The sequence below is a fragment of the Trachypithecus francoisi genome, unplaced genomic scaffold, assembly GCF_009764315.1.
Source record: "Trachypithecus francoisi isolate TF-2019V2 unplaced genomic scaffold, Tfra_2.0 Lachesis_group15, whole genome shotgun sequence".
Taxonomy (NCBI): Eukaryota; Metazoa; Chordata; class Mammalia; order Primates; family Cercopithecidae; genus Trachypithecus; species Trachypithecus francoisi.
The window spans coordinates 112,909,413-112,937,104 of NW_022681460.1; the positions used below are offsets into that span (position 1 = coordinate 112,909,413).

The following is a 27,692-nucleotide window of genomic DNA, read 5'->3' on the forward strand; positions in this document are numbered from 1 at the left end:
CAAATGTGGGTCCCGCATCTGCAAGCCCCTCCCTGGGTCCCCTAGGGTATGGGGTGGGTCTGCCACTGCCCTTGCTCCCCGACCTTGGGGTGCCTCTCCCCCAGCTCAGGGGAGACCCTGCCTAGGATCTACTCTCCAGTGAGGAAGACACTTTGGAGGGAGACACACGTGTTCTTTTTTGGAGCTCTGCAGTGGCCGTGTAGCCCAGCCCACCAAGCGCCCTGGGATGAAAACATCCCGCTGCTGTCTGGGCCTGGCCCACGCTCTGCTGCCTGCGCTCCAGCTGGCTGAGGCCGGGCACGTCTGCGGGCAGGCACAGCGGCGGGGGCGCCACAGTTCCCCTGCAGAGTGAATGCAGCTGGAAAATGCAGCTCACGCCCTTTCCCAGAACACCTCGCTCTTCATGGCTTGGCAGCTGTCCTTGCAGAGGGGCCGGGGTGCCCAGGCACCGGTGACAGGAGAAGGGCTACATCTGGGGCTGAGGTGGGCAGGGTCCTCCCAAGGCCCAGCCCTGGCCCAGCTGGCGTTCCTAACCTTAGCAGCTCCATGATCTGAAGACAGGCTGGGTCCTGTGAGGCCACCTCGGAAAGGGCTTTGTGTCCAGGCAGGGACGGAAGCCAGCTCTTCCTTCTGGTTGAGGCAGGAATGAGGCCAGTGCTGGGGCAAGCCTTTGCCCAGGGAACATCACAGCTGTGGGAGTACAGGGGCTCCGGGTCCTGAGCCCATCCACTGTGCATCGTGGCTCTGGCCTCACGCTGGCTCATGCCATCATTGGCTGTGCCCACAGCCGAGTGGGTGATGGGATTCCAGCTGCCCGGGTGGATCTGTGCTGCTGCTATCTCCAGGGCACTGCTGCGCCCGCACAGCCAGGCGCATTGGCCAGTTCACTTGCCCCCCCCCTTCCTGCCTTGGCTTCCTCCATTGACACACTAGACCCTGCTGGCTGCCTGGGGAGGTGTTTGGGGGGTGGTGTGGAGGGAGGGGGGCCCCTGGACCCTCAGTGTACTCATCAGGAGCGTAGGGCGAGAGAGCACCTGCCCACGCCGGCTGTGACGGGTCGGAGTGGAGAGGGACGCGAGGGGGTTGCAGCGCCTGGCTCCGTGTTGCAAGCAGCTTGCAGGCGCTCCCTGCAAGCAGGGGCACCAGGAGCCGGCCCTCATTTTCCCCTTGACCTGGAAGGGTGGCCCTGACCCTAGTGGCAGTGGACATGTATAGGAAGCACCCTCCTTCCCAAACCCCACAGGTGGGCTCGCCTCCAAACGGCCCTTTCTGAGCTGACTGTGTCTTTCCATCAGTGTGGGCAAGGACATCACAGACTCCCCTTTCTCATCTCCCTCGTTCAGGCTCCGAGGCCGGAGTCTCCATCCCTGTGCCTGCTGTGTGTCCCGGGAGGGCCTGAGGCTGCCCATGTCACCCCCAGCGTCTCATTCTGGGAAGAGTTCAGCCATGGGAGGGATCTGTAAGGACAGAATGCCACTGAGCCTGGGGCTCCCCAGGTAGTCTCACACCCCGGGACCAGGACCCAGAGACCCTTATGCAGGGCTCTGTTGTTTGGGCCCTGGCAGCCTTGTCCTCTATCCAGAGGCTGCAACCCCCATCCCTCGTGGGGCCGGAGTTGCGGCTGGCCTCCCTGGCCCTCCCCGTGGAAGTGGTAGGCGGAGCCAGCAGCCGTCTGCCCAGCCTGGGGCTGCACTGTTTTCCTTCAGATGAGCTCCGTCCCAAACTGCAGCCCGTTAATTTAAACAGGATCATTTCCGGCCCTGGAAACCGCCTCACTCTCCTTAAATAGAAAGGAGCACAGCACAGAGGGAAACAGATGAGGTCATGGCTCGCCTGGCCCAGCGAGGAAGGGGCCGCAGTGGGGGTGGCACTGCTGCCTGTCCCCTGTCCTCTCCAGCGCCCACACTGCAGCCCCTTTCCTCACCCTGGGCCTGCTCTAGGGAGGGATGGGCCTGGGGGTACCCTTGCTGGGCTGAGGGGAACTGTCTCCTCCAGGAGAGGATGGGGCCTGGCAGGGGGCGTGGGGCCTCCCCGGGTCTGGTGTCCCGTCCTGCCCCTGCCGAGGGAGGAGCGGTTACATAAGCTCCACAGGCCCCTCCGAGCCGGTCCCCCCAGCCCAGTTTCCAGTGAGGCAGCCAGCGCGGGCGGGGGTGCCGGGCCTGGCGCACGCCTGCTGCTGACCACACGCGTCTGGAATGTGCAGATGTTTCTTTGGGGGCTCCGTCTGGCCCCCAGACCCCACTCAGCATCTGGTCTGGGGAGTGGGCACCTGGGGCAGTCAGCTCTGAGTGTGGGGCTCTGAGGCGGGTCTGATTTGTCCAGGGCCATTCCCTCTGCTGTGGATTGGGAGGGCCCTGGGGGCTGCCCCACACCCAGGGAAGTTCTCAGCCCCTCTTTCGCGAGCCCCGACCATGGCTCCCCCTGCCCAGGAGTGCCTGTGGGGCAGATGGCCCAGCCCCAAGACTTCCCGGCCCTGCCAGCCTCAGGCTTCACCCACCCTCGCGCCAACTGTGGGCAGAGCCCAGGGAAAGGCAGGAGAGCCAGCGCCTGGCTGGGAACATCCCTGAGGGGCCCACTCTCCAGGGTCGGGGGCCTGACCTGGGGCTCACACGCCCGGGTGGCGGCCAGACCCGCTGCAGCATGAGACACGGGTCACCTACCTTGGGCTGGCAGGCTGGCCCCGCTGCCCACAGCCCTGGGACGTGGCCCCACCTGCAACAGGGGTGTGGAGGGGCAGCCTCCAGGCCTGGCCACATCCTCTGCTGTTCCTGCTCCTGCTCCAGGATGGTGCTGGGAAGAGGTGAAGCACCCGCTGTGGCCACACACCTGGGACTTCCTTCTCCACCTAATGGTGCCCCAGCAGCCACTAAGGAGTCTGCTGGGTCCTATACTAGGATGGTCCTAACTCCTTCTGCCTTCCAGATCAGACACTCAGCGCTGGGGGCCCCTCGTGTCCCGGGGCTGGGGCACTGTCCTGCCCGCCTTGGGGGTGCACTCCTCTCAACAAGTCTGGTCTCAGCTTACCTGGGAGCACATCCTGGCCCTCGGGCACCCGTCAGGCCGTCCCTGTGCACCTGGCTCCCACCCTTCCAGCTAACAGCGGGAACTGGGGCAAGGGGTATGTGGGGCAACAAGGCCTTGGGACTCCAGAGGACCCTGCACTCCACTCTGTGCTCTTGCCTGGGTTTAGGGCCGCCCGATGGTCCTGCTGCCAGATGCCTGGGCCCTGCTGTGTCCCCCATCCTTGCAGGGAACCAGAATGTGGGGGCAGGGCATCAGACAGTGTTGATGATGTCACCTGGCGGGTGCAGAGGAAGCCTGAGGGGCGGGGTGGGGGGGCTGGCGCGAGGCCGCCTGGCTAGGCCTTGGCGTTCCCCCAGAACGGCGATGGCAAAAGCAGATGGAGACGTGGAAAAGTACGGGAGCAAGCGGGGTGAGGACTCCACAGGGTCCCCTGTGCCCTTCCCTGTTCCTGAAGCCCACACCTGAGTCCTGCCCAGGGCAGATGCTTCCACACCCTGGGGGCTGCACCTGGCTCCTGGCTGGGCCCCAGCATGGTTCCACTGCCCTGGGCCCTGGGAGCTCGGCTGAGCGGGGTCCCCAAGGCCTTGCTGTGTTTCTGGGCCGTGGGCCGGGGTGAGGGCCGGGAGAAGGAGCCAGCCCAGAGCCTGGCGTGCAGGGAGTGCGTGGCCAGCACCCGTGACAGGCGAGGCTGCCTGCTGGCGTGGAAGAAGTGTCCATGGCACCCCAGGCCTGGTCCGCAGTGGGGTGGGCGGGGAGCGGGTGGGCTCTGGGGTCCTCGGCTGACCTGCCCCCACGCCTGCCCTGGCTTGTCACCTCCCAGCAGCAGCCATTCTTGATGGATTTTCTAGAAAATGGGATGTGGCCAAACATTTTCAGGCTTTTTCTTCTTTCCTTCCTCCTGTGGCCTTTGTGGGAGCTGCTCCCCGTGCCTAGGGGCAGGTTTGAGAGCCTGTGCCCCTCCCCGGGGCTGTTTCACAGCTGTGTCCCTTCCAGGGGGCCTGCCTGTGTTTAACCGTGGCCTCTGCAGCACCCCTCGCCCCCTAAAGCTGCTGCTCTTCAGGTCCCGCTGCCTCATTTCTCCCTGAAGCGTTGGTTCTGCTGCCGCTGCAGCCGCTGGAAAGTCCCTCCTCAGGTCTAACTGCTGTTCCTCATGGCACAGTGTCCCCCTCGGGCATGGTGGTTGGGCAGTGAGTGGGAGTCCGGCTGCCTCACCCTGTCTCGAGAATGGCCTCTTGCTGGTCTTCCAGTCGCCGGCCTGTCCCATCCCACAGTGGGATGCTGTGGACACCCAGCAGTGCGGCTGTGGGCCCCCCCATCCTTACGGGCAGTGGGGAGCACCTCAGCCCATGTCCCTACCTTGGTGTAGAAGAGGGGGCGGCAGAGAAGCTGAGTTCATTTAGGGGGGAAGCGGTGGCCCTGCCAGAGGGGCCGTTCCCCGTGTGCCTGGCCCCCAGATCCTCTCCCCTCCTGGAGCCCAGGGCACTGGCACAGGCTCTCTGAGTGTCCCACAGCCCAAGGGGGAAGGGAGCTGCACCCCCAAGCATGACCCCCATCCACAGATGGAATGAGAAGCTCCGGGAGCCGGGTGCCCAGCACCTCGTCTATCTGGGCACCCAGCCCGGGTCAGGGCCCAGCTCCACTGTCAGTGGCTGGTGCTGCTTCCTGGCATGGAGAAGGCCTCGTCTGCTCTGTCCCCCTCTGCTGTGGTGGCTTCTGGTCCCCTTTGTTGGTTCCCCTCTGAAGTCCCCGCCCTGGCCCCGGGTCCCACCGAGCAGCCTGTGTGTGCGTCTTTCCTGCGCCAGGGTAGGCTGCTGTGGGAGTGGAGCTCTGATAAGCAGGGCTGGAGGCTGGCAGGGGCCAGGCGGGCGCTCAGGAATGGAGGCCGCCCTGCCTTAGGCCTGGCTGCCAGGTGGTCATTGCTGGGAAGAGCAGGTCTGGGCGGAGGCACCTGCTGGGTCACGTGTGGGGAGGGTGACACCTGGGGAAGTAGAGGCCCATGGCAGGCGGCTAGGCCTCGGGGGCCCGGGGAGCAGGGGGGTGGCGTGCAGAGCTGGGGAGGGAGCCATAGTCCCTGTGCCAGGAGCACTACTGGGAGTGCGTGGGACCAGGAGGGGCACTCAGAGTGGGCAACATGGTGACCCCGGAGGTGCGTGAGGCCGAGGGAACATGGAGTTTCAGTTTGCCCCCGGCTCTCTGGCTTCTCACCTCCTTGTCACCAGCACCAGGACCTGGTTTGTAACTCAGGCAGCTCTGAAAAGAGAGACATGCTGCCGCCCTGTGGTTTCTGTTGCTTTTTCTCCACTGACTACTGACAGGGACTGTTTTTCCCACAGCTGTGACCAATTGTGCTTCTTTTAATTGCCTGGTTTTTTTTTTTTTTTTTGAGTTTTCCTTTTTTTCCTCTGTCCCTCTCTCCCTTTTTCTTTTTCTTTTCTTTTCTTTTTTTTTTTTTTTGAGATGGAGCTTCACTCTTGTTGCTCAGGATGGAGTGCTGGAGTGCAGTGGTGCAATCTCAGCTCACTGCAACCTCCGCCTCCTGGGTTCAAGTGATTCTCCTGCCTCAGCCTCCCGAGTAACTGGGATTACGGGTGCGTACCACCACATCACCCAGCTAATTCTGTATTTTTAGTAAAGATGGGGTGTCTCCATGTTGGTCAGTCTGGTCTTGAACTCCTGACCTCAGGTGATCCGCCTGCCTTAGCCTCCCAAAGTGCTGGGATTACCGGTGGGAGCCACCGCACCTGGCTCCTTCCCCTTCCCCTTCCCCTTTTCCTTCTCTTCTCTCTCTCTGTCCTCCGTTTCTTTCCTTTCTTTTCTTCTTTTCTTTTTTTTTTTTTTTGAGACAGAGTCTCTCTCTATTGTCCAGGCTGGAGTGCAGTGGTGTGATCTCGGCTCACTGCAACCTCGGCCTTCCAGGTTCACGTGATTCTCCTGCCTCAGCCTCCCAAGTGGCTGGGACTACAGGCGCCTACCACCACACCCATCTAATTTTTGTATTTTTAGTAGAGACGGGGTTTCACCCTTTTGGCCAGGATGGTCTTGATCTCTTGATCTGGTGATCTACCCTCCTCAGCCTCCCAAAGTGCTGGGATTACAGGCAGGAGCCACTGCACCCGGCCCCTTCCCCTTCCCCTTCCCCTTCCCCTTCTCTTCTCTCTCTGTCTCCTCCCTTTCTTTCCTTTCTTTTCTGTTTTTTTTTTTGACGTGGAGTCTCGCTCTGTTGCCCAGGCTGGAGTGCAGTGGTGTGATCTTGGCTCACTGCAAGCTCTGCCTCTGGGGTTGATGCGATTCTCCTGCCTCAGCCTCCCAAGTGGCTGGGACTATAGGCCCCCACCACCATGCCCGGCTAATTTTTGTATTTTTAGTAGAGATGGGGTTTCACCCTGTTGGCCAGGATGGTCTCGATCTCTCTATCTCGTGATCCACCCACCTCAGCCTCCCGAAGTGCCGGGATTACAGGCGTGCGCCACCGCACCCAGCCTCTTTCTTTTCTTTCTTTCTCTTTCAAGACCGGGTCTTGCTCTGTTGCCTAGACTGGACTGCAGTGGCACAATCAGAGCTCACTGCAGCCTCGACCTCCCTGGCTCAAGTGATCATCCTGCCTAAGCCCACCGAGTAGTTGGAACTACAACTACACACCACCATGCCTGGCTGATTCTTTTTTTTGTTGTTGTAGAGATGGGGTCTTGCTATGCTGCCCAGCCTGGTCTCAAACTCCTGGCCTCAAGCAATCCTCCCTGCTCTGCCTCCCAAAGCACTGGAATTACAGGCATAAGCCACCACACCCAAATTCCTTTTCTTCTTTTTAACTGGAATAGTTGACTTTTTCGTTCTTAGCTGTGTCGGGAGGGTATTTTTGGCCTTCAATATGTCATCTAAGTTGGTAGTGCTTTTCTCGACTTGTAGTTTGTTTTTTGATTTTATATTTTGCGTAGAAGTTGTGTATTTTAGATGGAGTTAGGTCTGCTGGTCTTTGATGTTTTATTTATTTATTATTTATTTATTTTTGAGGTAGTGTCTCACCCTTTCACCCAGGCTGTGGTACAGTGATGCGATCTCAGCTCACTGCAGCCTTGACCTCTCTGGGCTCAAGTGATTTGTCTCGCCTCCGTCTCCCGAGTGCTTGGGGCCCCAGGCGCATGCCACCACCATGCCTGGCTCATACATATTTTTTGTAGATACGGGGTCTCACTGTGTTGCCCAGGGTAGTTTCTAAATCCTGGGCTCAAGCGATCCTCCCGTCTCAGCTCCCACGGTGCCGGGTTACCGGCGAGCGCCCCGTGCCCAGCTGTCTTGGATGTCTCCTTTCTCCTGGGTTTATGCCTCAAGATGGCGCCTGCTCTCCGGTGCTCCCTGGTAGCCTGGTAGTGAGCCTGCTTGTCACACATTCATACCTGCTTGTGGCCCCACAGTGGGACCATCCTGCTGGGTTAGGAGCAGGAGATGGGGGAGTTCTCGGGTCTGTGTGGGGACTGTGGACAGAGTTGGGAGGCCTTGGCTCTATGGAGGGACTGTGGACAGGGGATGGGGGACCTTGGCTCTCGGGGGCGACTGTGGACAGGAAATTGGGGGACCTTGGCCCTGCATGGGATGGGTTGGGGGTCCGTGCCCATCCTGGCCCTGGGTGGACAGGTCTGTGTGGCACTCGGCATAGGGCTGAGATGAGTACAGACGGCTGAGGCCCCCAGGCCTCTCCTGGCTTGGTTTCCCCAGATGAGCGTTCATTTGGGTCTTCCATCAGAAGGACCTCCTGACCTCTGGGAGTGGGGAGGGAGCTCAAGGGTGGGAGGCCATAGTTTGGGGATGGTGAAAGTGTGTGGGTTGGGCCCAGGGATGGCCTCCTGGCCTACTAGGGGCTCTGGCCCTGACCCACTGCCACTCACTCCTCAGAGACGTCTCCCACAACTTGCTCCGGGCGCTGGACGTCGGGCTCCTGGCGAACCTCTCGGCACTGTCAGAGCTGTGAGTGTCCCCCAGCCGCGCCAGCATGCAGGGCTCATTCCAGATGGGCCGGCGGCACTGCCTCTTGCTGCTCGGCTGTGGGGGCTTCCATCAGCTTTGCCGAATCCCCCCTCTCTTCCAGGGATATAAGCAACAACAAGATTTCTACGTTAGAAGAAGGAATATTTGCTAATTTATTTAATTTAAGTGAAATGTAAGTTGTGGTTCTTTGGGTGGGTGTCCGTGGCTGGACCCCAGGCCCCCAGCATCCCTTCTGCCCTCCCAGTTGGTCTGTGTCCCATTCCAGGCTTGAGATCAGATCCTGGGGGCAGTTCACTGCCTGCTTGGAGCCCCCCAGGGCCGGCTTGGTTGGGGCAGGGGAGGCGGTGCTGTCAGGGTGGCTCCAGGGCCTGGTTGCCGGTGAGGGGCTGGCGTAGACCCTTCCCACCAGACCTGGTCCCCAACTCCTGCCCCTGCCTTGCAGAAACCTGAGTGGGAACCCGTTTGAGTGTGACTGTGGCCTGGCGTGGCTGCCGCGATGGGCAGAGGAGCAGCAAGTGCGGGTGGTGCAGCCCGAGGCGGCCACGTGCGCTGGGCCTGGCTCCCTGGCTGGCCAGCCTCTGCTCGGCATCCCCTTGCTGGACAGTGGCTGTGGTGAGTGCCAGTGGGTGGGGTCAGCTCTGTCCCTCCCAACCAGGTGGGACCTGGGCCCTGCAGACACCTGGGAGGGCTCAGGAAGGCCTCTGTAGGGAGGGCCTCTGGGCCAAGAGAGCAGCATGGGAGCCTGTGAGTGTGGCGGGTGGATGGGGGGCATGGGATGGAGCCAGGAGGAGGGGAACCCAGGGTCTACGGCTGCCTCTTCTAGGTGAGGAGTATGTCGCCTGCCTCCCTGACAACAGCTCAGGCACTGTGGCAGCAGTGGCCTTTTCAGCTGCCCACGAAGGCCTGCTTCAGCCAGAGGCCTGCAGCGCTTTCTGCTTCTCCACTGGCCGGGGCCTTGCGGCCGTCTCGGAGCAGGGCTGGTGCCTGTGTGGGGCAGCCCAGCCCTCCAGTGCCTCCTTCGCCTGCCTGTCCTTCTGCTCTGGCCCCCTGCCGCCTCCTGCGCCCGACTGTGGGGGCCCAACCCTCCTCCAGCATGTCTTCCCTGCCTCCCCAGGGGCTGCCCTGGTGGGGCCCCATGGACCCCTGGCCTCTGGCCAGCCAGCAGCCTTCCACATCGCTGCCCCGCTCCCTGTGACTGCTACACGCTGGGACTTCGGAGATGGCTCCCCCGAGGTGGATGCCGCTGGTCCGGCTGCCTCGCACCGCTATGTGCTGCCTGGGCGCTATCATGTGACGGCTGTGGTGGCCCTGGGGGTCGGCTCAGCCCTGCTGGGGACAAACGTGCAGGTGGAAGCGGCACCTGCTGCCCTGGAGCTCGTGTGCCCGTCCTCGGTGCAGAGTGACGAGAGCCTCAAACTCAGCATCCAGAACCGTGGTGGTTCAGGCCTAGAGGCCGCCTACAGCATCGTGGCCCTGGGCGAGGAGCTGGCCCGAGGTGAGTGCCTCCTGCCCACCTCCTCTTCCTCCCCAGGGCCGTCTGGGTGGGGCAGAGCCTGGTACCCCCATCTTAGGCCCACACTGACCGTTGACACCCTCATTCCCACCGGTCTCCAGTGGTGCACCCGCTCTGCCCCTCGGACACGGAGATCTTCCCTGGCAACGGGCACTGCTACCGCCTGGTGGTGGAGAAGGCAGCCTGGCTGCAGGCACAGGAGCAGTGCCGGGCCTGGGCCGGGGCCGCCCTGGCCATGGTGGACAGTCCCGCCGTGCAGCGCTTCCTGGTCTCCCGGGTCACCAGGTGCCTGCCCCCAGCCCCCGAGGGGCCAGAGGTTGGGGGATCTCAAAAACACTGGGGCAGAGCCCGCAGCTGGGGCGGCTGGGGTGGAGAGAGACGGAGCTGGGCCAGCCCTGGTGAGGAGATGGCGCCGGCCGGCAGGGCCATTCCTGTCAGCTCTGCAGATACAGAGGCAGATGTGAGCTGGGGGCAGCCTCTGGACACTCCTGGGGCACGCCATATGGGAGGTGGCCTGCATGGAGATCCCTGCCGGTGCCCACAGGCCCCGTGGGTGGGTGCTACTGTGAGCCTGGGCTGGTGGGCCTTGCTCTCTGGGCTCTGAGCCTCAGTTTCCCCATCTGGAAAGGGAGACAGTGATGAGGGTCTGGATGGGCTACTGTGAGGGTAGGAGGATGGAGGAGTGTCCTGAGCCCCTGCCATCCCACACCCGCCCGCAGGAGCTTGGACGTGTGGATCGGCTTCTCGACTGTGCAGGGGGTGGAGGCGGGCCTGGCGCCGCAGGGCGAGGCCTTCAGCCTGGAGAGCTGCCAGAACTGGCTGCCCGGGGAGCCACACCCAGCCACAGCTGAGCACTGCGTCCGGCTCGGGCCTACCGGGTGGTGCAACACCGACCTGTGCTCAGCGCCACACAGCTACGTCTGCGAACTGCGGCCCGGAGGTGTGCAGGGGCCAGGCGGGGGTCCTGAGACGCTGGCTATGGTTAGGGGTCTGCTGAGGGCCCGCGGTGGAGGTGGAGGAGCTGGTGGGGGCTCTCGGGCTGCTCGGTCCCCAGTCTGTTGGCCCTGGTGTCCTGGGCCCTGGCCCGGCACCTCACTGCACACTCACCACCCCAGGCCCAGTGCAGGATGCCGAGAACCTCCTCGTGGGAGCACCCAGTGGGGACCTGCAGGGACCCCTGACGCCTCTGGCACCACAGGATGGCCTCTCAGCCCCGCACGAGCCCGTGGAGGTAGTTGGCCCTCCATGTTCTAGAACCCACTCTCCTGCTTGCCCCTGGAGGCCTTGCCTACCCTGCCCACTGTGGGCCTCGCTAAAAAACTTGGTGGCCTTAATGCTGCTTGTGCCTAGTGAAGATGGCTGGGAAAACCCAGAGTGCAGAGAGGAAAGTGTTGACTCATGTTACCCCCAGGCCTTTTCTCTGAGTGTTTGCAAGTTATTTTTGAAAGGCAGGTCAGGGGTCCTGCTGCCCATGGACAGTTTCCATCGGAGTCTTCCTTGTGAGCAACAGGAGCATGGCCTGTGGGGGTCTGATGGCTCACTTCCCTTCCTTCCCCTCTTTCTGGGGAAGTTTGGGTTGGGGAGTCTGGGCTTCAGGCTGGGGTGGAGTTTGCGGAGCTGAGGCGGCCCCCTACCCTCCAGGTCATGGTATTCCCGGGCCTGAGTCTGAGCCATGAAGCCTTCCTCACCACAGCCGAATTTGGGACCCAGGAGCTCCGGCGGCCTGCCCAGCTGCGACTGCAGGTGTACCGGCTCCTCAGCGCAGCAGGTGGGACTCTGGGGTGGTGGGCACCACAGGACTCGGGGTGGCCTCTTTGAGTTCTCACGTCTGCCTGTCCCGTGGCCACCAGAGCGGTCACCTGTCTCTGGTGGACAGAGCTGGGGTTCCAGAGACACCAGCTCGTTCCAGGTGTCCCGGGGATGGATCAGGTCGGGCCTGCCTGGGGGCCGGCCTGGGTCAGTCAGCTGGCTGGAGGCAGGGAGGCCAGGCGGGGAGACCTGTTCTCACAGCAAAGCCTGGCTTGCCAGTGCAGGCAGGTGGGCATCTCTGACGGTGGCCTGTGGGCGAATCAGGGCCCCAACACCCTCCCCTCTTCGCAGGGACCCTGGAGAACGGCAGCGAGCCTGAGAGCAGATCCCTGGACAACAGGACCCAGCTGGTCCCCGAGTGCATGCCGGGGGGACGCTGGTGCCCTGCAGCCAATGTCTGCGTGCCGCTGGACGCCTCCTGCCACCCCCAGGCCGGTGCCAATTGCTGCACGTCAGGGCCGGGGCTACCTGGGGCCCTCTATGCGCTATGGAGAGAGTTCCTCTTCTCTGTTCCTGCGGGGCCCCCCGCGCAGTACTCGGTGTGTGGCCCTGACCTGAGTCTGTCCCCTGCATCTTCTCAGGCCACCTTCCTGTCTGCTGCCCAAGGTCTGGGTCTGCTCACCAGAGGCACCCAGCCTGCAGGCCACTCCCATGTCCCTGCCACCTCCAACCTCTGACCTCCAACCTCCGACCTCTGCAGTGCCCTTGCTCCTCTCCCAATGGGAGAAGCTCTCGCCTGGGCTCTCGGCACGTGCTGTGCCTCCTCGTCCCCTCTCCTGGCACAGCTGTTCCTTCCTGCCTGCCAGATCTCGGCCTGTGTCCTCTCCCCGGGTGTCCCCCTGTCCGCAACTGTCCTGCTTGTCCCTGTCATGAGCACCGTGGGGAAGTTCCCTGAGGCCTGGCTGACAAAGTGGGGAGCCCTTCCTGTCCACCCTCCTCCCTCGTGCAGGGGTCCACGGGCCATGACCATGAGGACATGATGCAGCCCTGCCTCCCTTGCCACAGGTCACCCTCCATGGCCAGGATGTCCTCATGCTCCCTGGTGACCTCGTTGGCTTGCAGCACGACGCTGGCCCTGGCGCCCTCCTGCACTGCTCACCGGCTCCCGGCCACCCCCAAGCCCTGTACCTCTCTGCCAACGCCTCGGCCTGGCTGCCCCACTTGCCAGCCCAGCTGGAGGGCACTCGGGCCTGCCCTGCCTGTGCCCTGCGGCTGCTGGCAGCCACGGAGCAGCTCACCGTGCTGCTGGGCCTGAGGCCCAACGCTGGGCTGCGGCTGCCTGGGCGCTATGAGGTCCGGGCACAGGTGGACAATGGCGTGTCCAGGCATAATCTGTCCTGCAGCTTCAACGTGGTCTCCCCAGTGGCTGGGCTGCGGGTCATCTACCCTGCCCCCCGCAATGGCCACCTCTACATGCCCACCAATGGCTCAGCCTTGGTGCTCCAGGTGGACTCTGGTGCCAACGCCACAGCCACGGCTCACTGGCCTGGGGGCAATGTCAGCGCCCGCTTTGAGGCTGCCTGCCCTGCCCTGGTGGCCACCCTCCTGCCTGGCTGCCCCTGGGAGACCAACGATACCCAGTTCTCAGTGGTAGCACTGCCGTGGCTCAGTGAGGGGGAGCACGTGGTGGAGGTTGTGGCAGAAAACAGCGCCAGCCGGGCCAACCTCAGCCTGCGGGTGACGGCAGAGGAGCCCATCTGTGGCCTCCGTGCCACGCCCAGCCCTGAGGCTCGTGTGCTGCAGGGAGTCCTAGTGGTGAGTACGGCTGAGGCTCTGCCACCAGCCCCCAGGCAGGTGCCCGCAGACAGGGTGCCCACACAGGGCGCTACGCCTGGCTTCCCAGTGAGAGCGGCAGCCCAGTTACTGGGGACATCAGCCCTGGGTAGGTCCTGCTGGCTGGCTCCTCAGGCTACCTGGTGGGCTCTAAATTCCTGGAAAGTTGCAGCTCGCACAGCGGCTCCACTAACACATTCCACTGTCTCATTTCACGAAATGAATTTAAAACTCCGCCCCCCGACCTCACGCGAACCCCCGCAAGTCTGTCACACCCTCTGTTGTGTTCTTGCCTGGCTAAAGCGAGTGGCTTTTGAGGTGAAGACTGAATCTCTGATGGGAAACTGCGGGCCGCCTGCGGTGTTGCCATGCTGGGCACATGCGGCACAGGGCTGTCTCCAGGGGCCTTGGGAGGGGCCGTTTCTGATGGCCCCGGCGTGACCTGTGCAGCCTATCCTGGGTTCTGTCAGCCGATGTGGGTCCTGTCTCTGAGGCCCGTGTGCCTCCCCTCACTGCTCTGAGCTCTGTGGTTGAGGAGGTGGGGCAGGAGCCCCAGGAGGGTCTGAGAGGACTCAGAGAGAGGGGGACTCTTTGTAGCTGGTACTAGGTCTGCTTTACAGATGGGGAAACTGAGGCACAGATGGGTTGAGGCATCAGTAGTACAATGTGGCTGGTTGGAGAGGCGGATAGTCAATGCCCCCGTCCGGGCTTGGCTCCCATGGCATGCAGAGCCCCGGGCACCTCCTCCACTCTGTGCCCTGCGTGGGACTCTCCAGCCCAATGGGAGGTGTGTCCAGGAGGCGACAGGCCAAGGGCAGAGCACTCCTGCACAGAGTCCAGGCTGACACTAGTGCCCCCGCAGAGGTACAGCCCCGTGGTGGAGGCCGGCTCGGACGTGGTCTTCCAGTGGACCATCAACGACAAGCAGTCCCTGACCTTCCAGAACGTAGTCTTCAATGTCATTTATCAGAGCGCAGCGGTCTTCAAGCTCTCAGTAGGTGGGCGGGGGGGTGGGGAGGGGAGGGGATGGGGGGGGCGTGGGGAGGGGAGGGGAGGTGATGGGGCGGGGTGTGAGGAGATGGGGAGGGGAGGGGATGGGGTGGGGGCGTGGGGAGGGGAGGAGATGGGGTGGGGCGGGGCGGGGCGGGACGGGTTTGGGGCGGGCTCCACCTTCACCTCTGCTTTCTGCTCTGCTTTCTGCTGCCTGAGGACGCTGTCGTGGCTGTGGGTGAGTGGAGGGAGGGACGCCAAGCAGGGCCGGGCCTCTCACCTGCCGCCTGTGCCCACTGATGCCTGTCCCTGCAGCTGACGGCCTCCAACCATGTGAGCAACGTCACTGTGAACTACAATGTCACCGTGGAGCGGATGAACAGGATGCAGGGCCTGTGGGTCTCCACAGTGCCGGCCGTGCTGCCCCCCAATGCCACACTGGCACTGACGGCAGGCGTGCTGGTGGACTCGGCTGTGGAGGTGGCCTTCCTGTGAGTGACTCGGGGGCCGGTTGGGGGTGGGCACCAGGCTCTTGTCCCAGCCCCAGTCTCAGCTGAGGGATCCCCCGCCAGGGGGCTGCTTTTCTGAGCCTCGGTTTCCGTCTGTTGGGAGGTACTGGGTGCACAGGAGCCCTCCCTTGAGGCTGCACGAGAGTGGGGAGAGGCCTCAGCACAGCCTGGTGGGCCCTGAACAGAGGCCCAGGGCATGACTGCAGGGTGGAGCCTTGGCTGGGTCCTAAGCATCCCTGCCCCGCCACCGCGCACCCCTGTCCTGGTCCACTCACTGCCTCCCACCGCCCTGGCAGGTGGACCTTTGGGGATGGGGAGCAGGCCCTCCACCAGTTCCACCCTCCGTACAACGAGTCCTTCCCAGTTCCAGACCCCTCAGTGGCCCAGGTGCTGGTGGAGCACAATGTCACACACACCTACGCTGCCCCAGGTGAGGGATGAGGGGGTGAGGGGGCTGCTGCCTTTCAGGCCCTGAGCATGGGCAACCCCCAACCCCCCAGTCAACCTGCCCCCATTCCTCCCCAGCAGCCTTCACTGTGACTGCACCTGGGCTGATGGCTTAGGCCCTTACTGGGGTGAGGGAGGGGCCAGGCATTGGGGGACTGGACAGGGAAGCTGGGCCCCCTGAACTGCTCCCTGGGCATGGCTCTTGTTGCTCTGCTGCCCTGAGAGCAGCTGTACTTGGAGGTGGCGCTGTCCTCACCTGGCAGCCCTCAGTGCTGCCGCACCTGTGCTCCATCCCGCACATGGCCTGGGAGCCTGGGACCCTTAGGGCTGGGCCACAGGTACAGCCGTTCACCCCGGGCTCCTCAGGCGGGGACTTCTGCCAAGCAGGTAGGGAGCGGGTGGGGGTGCCACGGCCGTCCCACTTGGGCCTGTCCCCACAGGTGAGTACATCCTGACCGTGCTGACGTCTAATGCCTTCGAGAACCTGACGCAGCAGGTGCCTGTGAGCGTGCGTGCCGCCCTGCCCTCCATGGCTGTGGGTGTGAGCGACAGTGTCCTGGTGGCCGGCCGGCCCATCATGTTCTACCCGCACCCGCTGCCCTCACCTGGAGGTGTTCTTTACACGTGGGACTTCGGAGACAGCTCCCCTGTCCTGACCCAGAGCCAGCCGGCTGCCAACCACACCTACGCCTCGAGGGGCACCTACTGTGTGCGCCTGGAGGTCAACAACACAGTGAGCAGCACGCTGGCGCAGGCAGATGTGCGTGTTTTCGAGGAGCTCCGTGGTCTCAGCGTGGACATGAGCCTGGCCGTGGAGCAGGGAGTCCCCGTGGTGGTCAGCGCTGCGGTGCAGACTGGCGATGACATCACGTGGACCTTCGACATGGGGGACGGCACCGTGCTGTCGGGCCCCGAGGACACCGTGGAGCATGTGTACCTGCGGGCGCAGAACTGTACAGTGACTGTGGGTGCGGCCAGCCCTGCCGGCCACCTGGCCCGGAGCCTGCACGTGCTGGTCTTCGTCCTGGAGGTGCTGCGCATCGAGCCCGCCGCCTGCATCCCCACGCAGCCCGACGCGCGGCTCACGGCCTACGTCACTGGGAACCCAGCCCACTACCTCTTTGACTGGACCTTTGGGGACGGCTCCTCCAACACAACCGTGCAGGGGCGCCCTACGGTGACGCACAACTTCACGCGGAGCGGCACGTTCCCCCTGGCGCTCGTGCTGTCGAGCCGTGTGAACAAGGCGCATTACTTCACCAGCATCTGCGTGGAGCCGGAGGTGGGCAACGTCACCCTGCAGCCAGAGAGGCAGTTTGTGCAGCTCGGGGACGAGGTCCGGCTCATGGCATGTGTCTGGCCCCCATTCCCCTACCACTACACCTGGGACTTTGGCACCGAGGAAGCCGCCCCCGCCCGTGTTGGGGGCCCTGAGGTGACGTTCACCTACCGAGACCCAGGCTCCTATCTTGTGACAGTCACCGCGTCCAACAATGTCTCTGCTGCCAATGACTCAGCCCTGGTGGAGGTGCAGGAGCCTGTGGTGGTCACGGACATCAAGGTCAATAGCTCCCTCATGCTGGAGCTGCAGCAGCCATACCTGTTCTCTGCTGTCGGCCGTGGGCACCCCGCCAGCTACCTGTGGGATCTGGGGGACGGTGGGCGGCTGGAGGGTCCGGAGGTCACCCACGCTTACAACAGCATAGGTGACTTCACCGTCACGGTGGCCGGCTGGAATGAGGTGAGCCGCAGTGAGGCCTGGCTCAATGTGACAGTGAAGCGGCGTGTGCGGGGGCTGGTGGTCAACGCCAGCCGCACGGTGGTGCCCCTGAATGGGAGCGTGAGCTTCAGCACCTCGCTGGAGGCCGGCAGTGATGTGCGCTATTCCTGGGTGCTCTGTGACCGCTGCACACCCATCCCTGGAGGCCCTACTATCTCTTACACCTTCCGCTCTGTGGGCACCTTCAGTATCATCGTCACGGCTGAGAACGAGGTGGGCTCTGCCCAGGACAGCATCTTCGTCTACGTCCTGCAGCTCATAGAGGGGCTGCAGGTAGTGGGCTGTGGCAGCTACTTCCCCACCAACCACACGGTACAGCTACAGGCTGTGGTCAAGGATGGCACCAACATCTCCTACAGCTGGACCGCTTGGTGGGATAGGGGCCCGGCCCTGGCTGGCAGCGGCAAAGGCTTCTCGCTCACCGCGCTCGAGGCCGGCACCTACCACGTGCAGCTGCGGGCCACCAATATGCTGGGCAGCGCCTGGGCCGACTGCACGGTGGACTTTGTGGAGCCTGTGGGGTGGCTGAAGGTGGCCGCCTCCCCGAACCCAGCTGCCGTCAACACAAGCGTCACCCTCAGTGCCGAGCTGGCTGGTGGCAGTGGTGTCCTATACACTTGGTCCTTAGAGGAGGGGTTGAGCTGGGAGACCCCTGAGCCATTTACCACCCACAGCTTCCCCGCGCCCGGCCTGTACTTGGTCACTGTCACAGCAGGGAACCCGCTGGGCTCAGCCAGCGCCACCGTGGAAGTGGGCGTGCAGGTGCCTGTGAATGGCCTCAGCATCAGGGCCGGTGAGTCGGGAGGCAGCTTCGTGGCGGCCGGGTCCTCTGTGCCCTTCTGGGGGCAGCTGGCCACGGGCACCAATGTGAGCTGGTGCTGGGCTGTACCCGGCGGCAGCAGCAAGCGTGGCCCTCATGTCACCATGGTCTTCCCGGATGCTGGCACCTTCTCCGTCCGGCTCAACGCCTCCAACGCAGTCAGCTGGGTCTCAGCCACACACCACCTCACGGTGGAGGAGCCCATCGTGGGCCTGGTGCTGTGGGCCAGCAGCAAGGTAGTGGCGCCCGGGCAGCTTGTCCATTTTCAGATCCTGCTGGCTGCCGGCTCGGCCGTCACCTTCCGCCTGCAGGTCGGTGGGGCCAGCCCAGCGGTGCTCCCCGGGCCCCGTTTCTCCCACAGCTTCCCCCGTGTCGGAGACCACGTGGTGAGCGTGCAGGGTGAAAACCACGTGAGCTGGGCCCAGGCGCAGGTGCGCATCGTGGTGCTGGAGGCTGTGAGCGGGCTGCAGGTGCCCAACTGCTGCGAGCCTGGCATCGCCACAGGCACTGAGAGGAACTTCACAGCCCGCGTGCAGCGCGGTTCTCGGGTCGCCTACGCCTGGTACTTCTCGCTGCAGAAGGTCCAGGGCGACTCACTGGTCATCCTGTCGGGCCGCGACGTCACCTACACGCCCGTGGCTGCGGGGCTGCTGGAGATCCAGGTGCGCGCCTTCAATGCCCTGGGCAGCGAGAACCGCACACTGGTGCTGGAGGTCCAGGACGCCGTCCAGTATGTGGCCCTGCGGAGCGGCCCCTGCTTCACCAACCGCTCGGCATGGTTTGAGGCTGCCACCAGCCCCAGCCCCCGGCGCGTGGCCTACCACTGGGATTTTGGGGACGGGGCCCCGGGGCAGGACACAGATGAGCCCCGGGCCGAGCACTGCTACCTGAGGCCTGGGGACTACCGCGTGCAGGTGAACGCCTCCAACCTCGTGAGCTTCTTCGTGGCGCAGGCCACGGTGACTGTCCAGGTGCTGGCCTGCCGGGAGCCAGAGGTGGACGTGGTCCTGCCCCTGCAGGTGCTGATGCGGCGCTCACAGCGCAACTACCTGGAGGCCCACGTTGACCTGCGTGACTGCGTCACCTACCAGACCGAGTACCGCTGGGAGGTGTACCGCACCGCCAGCTGCCAGCGGCCAGGGCGCCCAACCCGTGTGTCCCTGCCTGGCGTGGACGTGAGCCGGCCTCAGCTGGTGCTGCCGCGGCTGGCGCTGCCTGTGGGGCACTACTGCTTTGTGTTTGTCGTGTCATTTGGGGACACGCCGCTGGCACGGAGCATCCAGGCCAACGTGACAGTGGCCCCCGAGCGCCTGGTGCCCATTATTGAGGGTGGGTCATACCGCGTGTGGTCAGACACACAGGACCTGGTGCTGGATGGGAGCGAGTCCTACGACCCCAACCTGGAGGATGGCGACCAGACACCACTCAGTTTCCACTGGGCCTGTGTGGCTTCGACACAGGTCAGCGCGTTGCAGGGCCGTCGTCCCTGCCCCTCACCCGCCCATACCCACAAGCCCAGAGAACAAGCATCACAGCACCAGGGCTGGCCCATCCTCAGTGCCTGGCGGGCCCTATCCCAGCATGGGGAGAGCATCTCCCGAGCCGTCCACTGGGCTGGGCTCTGCTTTGAGACTGGGTGGGGCTCTCATGCCGCGTCGCCCCTTGTTCTTGGCCTGCAGAGGGAGGCTGGCGGGTGTGCCCTGAACTTTGGGCCCCGCGGGAGCAGCATGGTCACCATTCCACGGGAACGGCTGGCGGCCGGTGTGGAATACACCTTCAGCCTCACCGTGTGGAAGGCCGGCCGCAAGGAGGAGGCCACCAACCAGACAGTAGGTGCCGCCTGCCCCTTGGTCACGCGCCTCAGACAGCCCAGCATCCCTGCTCATCCGCTGTTTTCTGTATTTTAGTGCTCGCAGAGGCCGTACGTTCTCCCTTAACTTTGTTTTTGATACAAATTCTGTTTAACACAACAGCCTGCTTCTGCTTTGCTTCTTTCCAAACCTGTCACAGCTCCATGTACAGTCTTCAGGCTACACACGCTCTAGTAATTGGTAAAAGCCACACAGTCCCCCAACACCACCAACCAAAGAGCCCCTTCCCACCCTGGACGCAGTCACTGTCCCCAGCCCATGTCCCTGTTCCTGGATGCGGTGGGCCGGTTCTCACCCTCGTGCTCCCCTCTCTGGACCAGCCAGGAGGCTTGGTGACCCTGAGCCCACGGCAGCCGCTCCTGCTGCTGTCAGGTGGGACCTGCTGGTGCTCCAGAGCAGGTGTCTGCTCCCCAGGCCCTGCTTTCCTCAGCTGGCCCGATGGGGGGGCCTGCCCAGAGGGGTCGTCTGAGGGGAGGGCATGGGAGCAGGTTCCATCCCGGCTCAGCCTGCTGACCCAGGCCCTGGCCCAGGGCTGCAGGAATCTGTGGGTCAGGCCCATACGCACGTCCCTTCCCACATGCACCCCTCAGGCCCTCAGTGAGCATTGCTTGCCTGTTGCCAGGCTCCAACTGGGTCCAGGACACCAGAACACACGCCCTGGTGTCCTCTGCCCTGTGTACGCCCTTCCGCCACCCGGGTTGGGAGGTGGAAAACCGGATGAGCATCTTGGGAGGGGCTGAGCTCACAGGCGGTGGCCAGGCCCCTGGGAAACCTGGAGGTTGGGAGCAGCGTCCTCCACGGGTCCCCTAGACCTTCCAGCAGGCCGAGTAGACCTGTGTCGGAGGTAACCCCACTCCATCCCCAGGTGTTGATCCGGAGCGGTCGGGTGCCCATTGTGTCCTTGGAGTGCGTGTCTTGCAAGGCACAGGCTGTGTACGAAGTGAGCCGCAGCTCCTATGTGTACCTGGAGGGCCGCTGCCTCAACTGCAGCAGCGGCTCCAAGCGAGGGGTGAGTGTTGCCCAGGGCGTGTGCGGGGTGGGGGTGGGTCCCATGGCCAAGGGGGCGGGACCTGCAGGCAGAAGCGAGGCTGACAGGGCAGAGGGTTCCGCCCACTCACCACCTCTCCTGCCTGCAGCGCTGGGCGGCACGTACCTTCAGTAACAAGACGCTGGTGCTGGATGAGACCACCACCTCCACGGGCAGCGCAGGCATGCGACTGGTGCTGCGGCGGGGCGTGCTGCGGGACGGCGAGGGGTACACCTTCACGCTCACGGTGCTGGGCCAATCTGGCGAAGAGGAGGGCTGTGCCTCCATCCGCCTGTCCCCCAACCGCCCACCGCTGGGGGGCTCGTGCCGCCTCTTCCCGCTAGGTAACGTGCACGCCCTCACCACCAAGGTGCACTTCGAATGCACAGGTGAGTGCAAGCCTGCGTGGGGGGCGCGGTGGGATCCCCCGACTCTGTGACGCTGCGGAGCCCTCCTGTGATGCTGTGGGGTCCCTCAGGCTGGCATGACGCGGAGGATGCTGGCGCCCCACTGGTGTATGCCTTGCTGCTGCGGCGCTGTCGCCAGGGCCACTGCGAGGAGTTCTGTGTCTACAAGGGCAGTCTCTCCAGCTACGGAGCCGTGCTGCCCCCGGGTTTCGGGCCACACTTCGAGGTGGGCCTGGCCGTGGTGGTGCAGGACCAGCTGGGAGCCGCTGTGGTCGCCCTCAACAGGTGAGCCAGGCCGTGGGAGGGCGCCCCTGAGACTGCCACCTGCTCACCCCCGCCCCTCCACTCGCAGGTCTCTGGCCATCGCCCTCCCAGAGCCCAACGGTAGCACAACGGGGCTTACAGTCTGGCTGCATGGGCTCACGGCCAGTGTGCTCCCGGGGTTGCTGCGGCAGGCTGACCCCCAACATGTCATCGAGTACTCCCTGGCCCTGGTCACTGTGCTGAATGAGGTGAGTGCAGGCTGGGAGGGAATCTCATATTTGCCGCACGCATACTGGGGACCAAGACCTGTCCCCCTGCCTGGAGCCTTGCGGAGGGCTCACCCTGGGCCCCACAGACAAATCCCAGTGACCCTGAAGCAGCACCCTCTGCTCCCAGCAGCCACCCTCCCCTGTGCCTGCTTTCCGCAACGCGCCCCCTGCTCCCAGGAGGGCTCCTGTGCTTACCCTGTTTTGCCTATGAAGAAACAGCTCAGTGTCACGGGTCAGTGCCCACATCACACAGTATCCAGCGCGTAACTGCACCCCGGGAGTGGTGGGCACGTGCTGGCCTCCTGCCCTGCTGACAGCTTGCTGTGCCCCCTGCCTGCCCCAGTATGAGCAGGCCCTGGACGTGGCGGCAGAGCCCGAGCACGAGCGGCAGAGCCGAGCCCAGATACGCAAGAACGTCACGCAGACCCTGGTGTCCCTGCGGGTCCACACTGTGGATGACATCCAGCAGATCGCTGCTGCGCTGGCCCAGTCCATGGTAGGACGGCCCCGCGTGCCCACCCCACCCTGCATGCCTGCCAGGGCACTGGGTTCAGCCCCCCAGGGTGGACGGGCAGCTTGGCCGAGGAGCTGAGCCTCCCAGCCTGGGCTCCTTCCTGCTGTGACCTTCCTCGGTCTCTGACCTGCCTCAGTAGCTTCAGCCTTTCTGCTGTCCTGCGTGAACCCAGGGTGCCTTTCAGGGGACCCAGGGTGTAAAGAGGGGCCCAGTTGTGGGGAGGGGCCGGGAAGATGCTGCTCTGTGCCCTCCCCTCCTCCCGTCTACCCCTTCTCTCTGACTTGTGTGAAGAGGTGCCCTGTGTGGCCGGTGGGCTGCATCATGTAGGCCCTGAGTAGAGGCCCTGGGTCAGGCGGAGCCCCAGAGGATGCTTAGTAGGGAGGCTGTGGGGGTCCAGTCAGGCGGGCTCTCCAGCTGCAGGGCGGGGGGTAGGAGCCAGGTGAGGACACACGTAGAGAGGAGGGTGTGTGCAAGGAGTGGGCCTAGGAGCGGGGCTGGACACTGTCGGCTCCACACAGGGTCCCAGCAGGGAGCTCGTATGCCGCTCATGCCTGAAGCAGACGCTGCACAAGCTGGAGGCCATGATGCGCATCCTGCAGGCAGAGACCACTGCGGGCACCGTGACGCCCACCGCCATTGGAGACAGCATCCTCAACATCACAGGTGCCGCTGCCTGTGCCCCACACCATCCCACACCATCTCTCCGCCCCACACCACCCTTTTCTCCGCCTCCCTCCTCCCCCCAACCACCTCGCCCTTGCCCCATCCCATCTTTGTCCCCCTCCCCTTTCCGTGATTCCCATCCTCATTCCCCTCCCCCATTCCCATTCTCCTCCCCTCCCCCTTTCCTATCCCATCCCTTTTCTCCATCTCTCTCCCCCTTCTCCATTCCCCCATCCTCCCCCTCCCCTTGTCCATTCCATTCCCCTTATCCCCCTTCCCCTCCCTTTGTCCCTGCTCCTCCCTCTCCCCTTTCTCTTCTCTCTACCCTTTTCCTTCCTTCTTCCTATCTCTCCCTATCATCTCCCTCACCCTCATCCTCATCCCTATCCCCTTCCCCCTCCCCATCCCCCAACCTCTCTCCAGCTTCCCCCTTCCTTCTGCCTGCACCTCCCTCTGTGCCCCGTCAGGTTCCCCCTTTTTCCCAGCCCCCACCCTCTGGCTCCCCCTTTCTTCTAGCCCCCATTTTCCGGCTCCCCTTTCTGCCTGCCCCCACCCTCTGCCTCCCTCTCCCTGCACTGACCTTACACCCGTCTGCAGGCGACCTCATCCACCTGGCCAGCTCGGACGTGTGGGGGCCACAGCCCTCAGAGCTGGGGACCGAGTCACCATCACGGATGGTGGCGTCGCAGGCCTACAACCTGACCTCCGCCCTCATGCGCATCCTCATGCGCTCCCGCGTCCTCAACGAGGAGCCCCTGACACTGGCGGGCGAGGAGATTGTGGCCCAGGGCAAGCGCTCAGACCCGCGGAGCCTCCTGTGCTATGGCGGTGCCCCAGGGCCTGGCTGCCACTTCTCCATTCCCGAGGCCTTCAGCGGGGCCCTGGCCAACCTCAGCGACGTGGTGCAGCTCATCTTTCTGGTGGACTCCAATCCCTTTCCCTTCGGCTATATCAGCAACTACACCGTCTCCACCAAGGTGGCCTCAATGGCCTTCCAGACACAGGCTGGCGCCCAGATCCCTATTGAGCGGCTGGCCTCAGAGCGCGCCATCACTGTGAAGGTGCCCAACAACTCAGACTGGGCTGCCAAGGGCCAGCGCAGCTCCGCCAACTCCGTTGTGGTCCAGCCCCAGGCCTCCGTCGGTGCTGTGGTCACCCTGGACAGCAGCAACCCTGCGGCTGGGCTGCACCTGCAGCTCAACTATACGCTGCTGGACGGTGCGTGCAGCGGGCGGGGCGCACGTGGCCCCCTGGCCTTGTTCTTGAGGGGAAGGCATTTCTCATAGTGCCTGCCTGGGTGTTTCTGGTGAAATCTGCTCTCTGCTTCATGGACTGCTGGGGGCCGCGGAGAAGCAGGTGCCAGCTCTGGCGCAGAGGCTCCTGTTGCCTTTCAGGCCCATGGCAGCAGGTGGACTCAGGAGGGCTGTTGCGGGTGTCCCCCGGGTGGTTGAGCTTCCTGGTGGGCGTCTGACCTGCATGTGCTGCCCCCAGGCCGCTACCTGTCTGAGGAACCTGAGCCCTACTTGGCAGTCTACCTGCACTCGGAGCCCCGGCCCAATGAGCACAACTGCTCAGCCAGCAGGAGGATCCGCCCAGAGTCACTGGAGGGTGCCGACCACCGGCCCTATACCTTCTTCATTGCCCCAGGGTGAGCTCTGTGGGCTGGCCTGGCAGGGCAGGGCGTCATGGGTCAGCTTTGCCCGGGTTGCTGGCCCTATGGGAACAGCAAGCAGCGAGGGGACTGGACCAGGCATGGACTCTGGGCCCCTGACATCTGACCTGGTGGAGCCTGAGCTCAGTTCCACTGCCCCTTCCTCGCCCAGGACCGGAGAGCAGGCGGGGAGTTACCATCTGAACCTCACCAGCCACTTCCGCTGGTCTGTGCTGGAGGTGTCCGTGGGCCTGTACACGTCCCTGTGCCAGTACTTCAGCGAGGAGGACATGGTGTGGAGGACAGAAGGGCTGTTGCCCCTGGAGGAGACCTCACCCCATCAGGCCGTCTGCCTCACCCGCCACCTCACCGCCTTCGGCGCCAGCCTCTTCGTGCCTCCAAGCCATGTCCGCTTCGTCTTTCCTGTGAGTGGCCCCGTGCTCCTGGGAGCCTTTGCAGGGTTGAGGAGGGCCTGGGTGGGCTCGGCTCTATCTCGAGAAGGCGCCACTTGCACGTGACCTCCTGGGCCTGGCGGCCGTGTCCTCATAGGAGCCGACAGCGGGTGTAAACTACATCGTCATGCTGACATGCGCTGTGTGCTTGGTGACCTACGCGGTCATGGCCGCCATCCTGCACAAGCTGGACCAGCTGGATGCCAGCCGGGGCCGCGCCATCCCCTTCTGTGGGCAGCGGGGCCGTTTCAAGTACGAGATCCTCGTCAAGACAGGCTGGGGCCGGGGCTCAGGTGAGTGAGCGGGCGCAGCGGGATGGCAGGGCCTCCCCTGCTCTCACTGGCTGTGCGGGTTGCACCCTCTGGGAGTGAGTCTCGTCGCAGGTGTCACAACAAGGCAGTTTTTGCATTGCTGTGTGAAGGGCTCATGTGTTAATCCTGGGAATGAGCTCATGGGCGCTCACTGTCCCTGAGAACTAGGACAGCACCTAGCTGGAAGTAGGTGCCAATCAATTAGGGTAGGCAGCCCACGTTTTGCATAGCAGCGTGGCCCCACAAGTGACATGAGCTGAGCCTGCGCAGAGGTGAGCACTGCTACCACTGCAGGAGACTGTGTCCACCCACGATCCTGACTGCATAGCTCGTCTCTCAGACAGAGAGCCTCCCCATGGCTGTTTCTTCAATAACCTGTTTGTTTTTGTTTGTTTTTGTCTTTTTTGGAGATGGAGTCTTGCTCTGTTGTCCAGGCTGGAATGCAGTGGCATGATCTTGGCTCACTGCAACTTCCAGCTCCCGGGTTTAAGCGATTCTCCTGCCTCAGCCTCCTGAGTAGCTGGGACTACAGGCACCTGCCACCACACCCAGCTAATTTTTCACCATGTCAGTCAGGCTGGTCACAAACTCCTGACCTCAGGTGATCCACCTGCCTCGGCCTGCCAAAGTGCTGGGATGACAGGCATGAGCCACCACACCCGGCTGTGTTCCCATTTTTTATCTCAGTGCTGTGGTTTCATCTTCGTTGGCCAGTTCTTTGTTTTGATTACTTACTTTTTAAAACTGTTGGCCGGGTGTGGTGGCCCACGCCTGTAATCCCAGCACTTTGGGAGGCCGAGGCGGGCAGATCACAAGGTCAGGAGATCGAGACCATCCTGGCTAACACAGTGAAAGCCTGTTTCTACTAAAAAATACAAAAAATTATCTGGGCGTGGTGGCGGGTGCCTGTAGTCCCAGCTCCTCAGGAGACTGAGGCAGGAGAATGGCGTGAACCCGGGAGGCGGAACTTGCAGTGAGCTGAGATCACACCACTGCACTCCAGCCTGGGCGACAGAGCAAGACTCTGTCTCAATAAAAAAAAAAAAAAACTGTCACCTGGGTCTGTCACTGGGAGAGAAGGAGGGGACACAGCTTCACGCTTTGTAGTCTGTGCATGAACTGAGGGACGGGTGTGTGGTGTGGGTCACTGGTTGTGGTGTGACAGGCGTGGACGGGTGTGCGGGGGGGGTCACTGGTTGTGGTGTGGACTGAGATGTGTGCAGCCGTGTTTGCATGTCACAAGTTACAGTTCTCTCCGTGTAATTTAATTATGTCCTTGCGGCCTTGCTGTTTATTGGACAAACTGCAGTAACCGCTGCCCCTCGTGTGGCAGAGCTGTGTAAAGCCTTGGCTGCCCATGCGGCATCTTGAGTGCACAGAGGCCAAAGCTGAGACGACTTGCCTGGGGTGCTACACGTGTTGGGCAGCAGACAGAGCCTCCCACCCCTCCCTCTTGCTCCCCAGGTACCACGGCCCATGTGGGTATCATGCTGTATGGGGTGGACAGCCGGAGCGGCCACCGGCACCTGGACGGTGACAGAGCCTTCCACCGCAACAGCCTGGACATCTTCCAGATCGCCACCCCGCACAGCCTGGGCAGTGTGTGGAAGATCCGAGTGTGGCACGACAACAAAGGTCTGTGTAGACCCTGCGGAGCTCTGCCTCTCTGCCCCCGCATTGGGGTGCCCCGCGAGCCTGACCTCCCTCCCGCACCTCTGCAGGGCTCAGCCCCGCCTGGTTCCTGCAGCACGTCATTGTCAAGGACCTGCAGACAGCCCGCAGTGCCTTCTTCCTGGTCAATGACTGGCTGTCGGTGGAGACGGAGGCCAACGGGGGCCTGGTGGAGAAGGAGGTGCTGGCGGCGAGTAAGGCCTCGTTCCATGTTCCTGCTGTGTGGGAGGTTGGGCGGGGTGGTCCTGCCCCAAGGCCTCCTGCAGCTGGGCCCTCCCTGCCCCCAGGCGACGCAGCCCTGTTGCGCTTCCGGCGCCTGCTGGTGGCTGAGCTGCAGCGCGGCTTCTTTGACAAGCACATCTGGCTCTCCATATGGGACCGGCCACCTCGCAGCCGCTTCACCCGCATCCAGAGGGCCACCTGCTGCGTCCTCCTCATCTGCCTCTTCCTGGGCGCCAACGCCATGTGGTACGGGGCTGTTGGAGACTCTACCTACAGGTGGGTGCCGTAGGGGTCGGGACAGCCTCTTCCTGCCCAGCCCTTCCTGCCCCTCAGCCTCACCTGTGTGGCCTCCTCTCCTCCACACAGCGCGGGGCGTGTGTCCAGGCTGCGCCCGCTGAGTGTCGACACAGTTGCTGTTGGCCTGGTGTCCAGCGTGGTTGTCTATCCCATCTACCTGGCCGTCCTCTTTCTCTTCCGGATGTCCCGGAGCAAGGTGGGCTGGGGCTGGGGACCCGGGAGTACTGGGAATGGAGCCTGGGCCTCGGCACCACGCCCAGAGCTACTCTCCAGTACTGCAGCCAGAGGGAAAGGTGCCCACCAAAGGCTGGCTCTCGGGAAGGGTCAACACACTTGAGCAGCCTTAGCTAGACCGACCAGGGAGAAAAGAGAGAAGACTCAGATGCCAGAATTATGAAAGAACGAGGGCACTTCACTGCCAACCC

At 63.4% G+C, this 27,692-nt stretch overlaps 1 protein-coding gene across 3 annotated transcripts in view; it reads left to right on the plus strand.

The window, feature by feature from the left end:
• Positions 1 to 27,692, plus strand: part of PKD1 (polycystin 1, transient receptor potential channel interacting) — a 48,295-nt gene that overhangs the window by 8,414 nt on the left and 12,189 nt on the right. For 2 of the 3 annotated variants that reach the window (XM_033236143.1, XM_033236144.1), the window contains exons 2-30: positions 7,915 to 7,986; positions 8,108 to 8,179; positions 8,450 to 8,619; positions 8,831 to 9,502; positions 9,622 to 9,805; positions 10,240 to 10,460; positions 10,636 to 10,751; positions 11,162 to 11,288; positions 11,621 to 11,868; positions 12,335 to 13,084; positions 13,965 to 14,096; positions 14,408 to 14,583; positions 14,898 to 15,031; positions 15,489 to 19,108; positions 19,328 to 19,477; positions 20,385 to 20,528; positions 20,656 to 20,935; positions 21,025 to 21,238; positions 21,306 to 21,465; positions 21,830 to 21,982; positions 22,519 to 22,663; positions 23,261 to 23,881; positions 24,155 to 24,311; positions 24,487 to 24,739; positions 24,864 to 25,059; positions 26,542 to 26,712; positions 26,799 to 26,942; positions 27,036 to 27,246; positions 27,337 to 27,463. In XM_033236143.1, the coding sequence (XP_033092034.1) occupies positions 7,915 to 7,986; positions 8,108 to 8,179; positions 8,450 to 8,619; positions 8,831 to 9,502; positions 9,622 to 9,805; positions 10,240 to 10,460; positions 10,636 to 10,751; positions 11,162 to 11,288; positions 11,621 to 11,868; positions 12,335 to 13,084; positions 13,965 to 14,096; positions 14,408 to 14,583; positions 14,898 to 15,031; positions 15,489 to 19,108; positions 19,328 to 19,477; positions 20,385 to 20,528; positions 20,656 to 20,935; positions 21,025 to 21,238; positions 21,306 to 21,465; positions 21,830 to 21,982; positions 22,519 to 22,663; positions 23,261 to 23,881; positions 24,155 to 24,311; positions 24,487 to 24,739; positions 24,864 to 25,059; positions 26,542 to 26,712; positions 26,799 to 26,942; positions 27,036 to 27,246; positions 27,337 to 27,463 (9,820 nt within the window). Of the gene's footprint in view, positions 1 to 7,914; positions 7,987 to 8,107; positions 8,180 to 8,449; positions 8,620 to 8,830; positions 9,503 to 9,621; positions 9,806 to 10,239; positions 10,461 to 10,635; positions 10,752 to 11,161; positions 11,289 to 11,620; positions 11,869 to 12,334; positions 13,085 to 13,964; positions 14,097 to 14,234; positions 14,331 to 14,407; positions 14,584 to 14,897; positions 15,032 to 15,488; positions 19,109 to 19,327; positions 19,478 to 20,384; positions 20,529 to 20,655; positions 20,936 to 21,024; positions 21,239 to 21,305; positions 21,466 to 21,829; positions 21,983 to 22,518; positions 22,664 to 23,260; positions 23,882 to 24,154; positions 24,312 to 24,486; positions 24,740 to 24,863; positions 25,060 to 26,541; positions 26,713 to 26,798; positions 26,943 to 27,035; positions 27,247 to 27,336; positions 27,464 to 27,692 lie in introns of those variants that run through there. The other variant, XM_033236145.1, reaches the window with a different exon arrangement.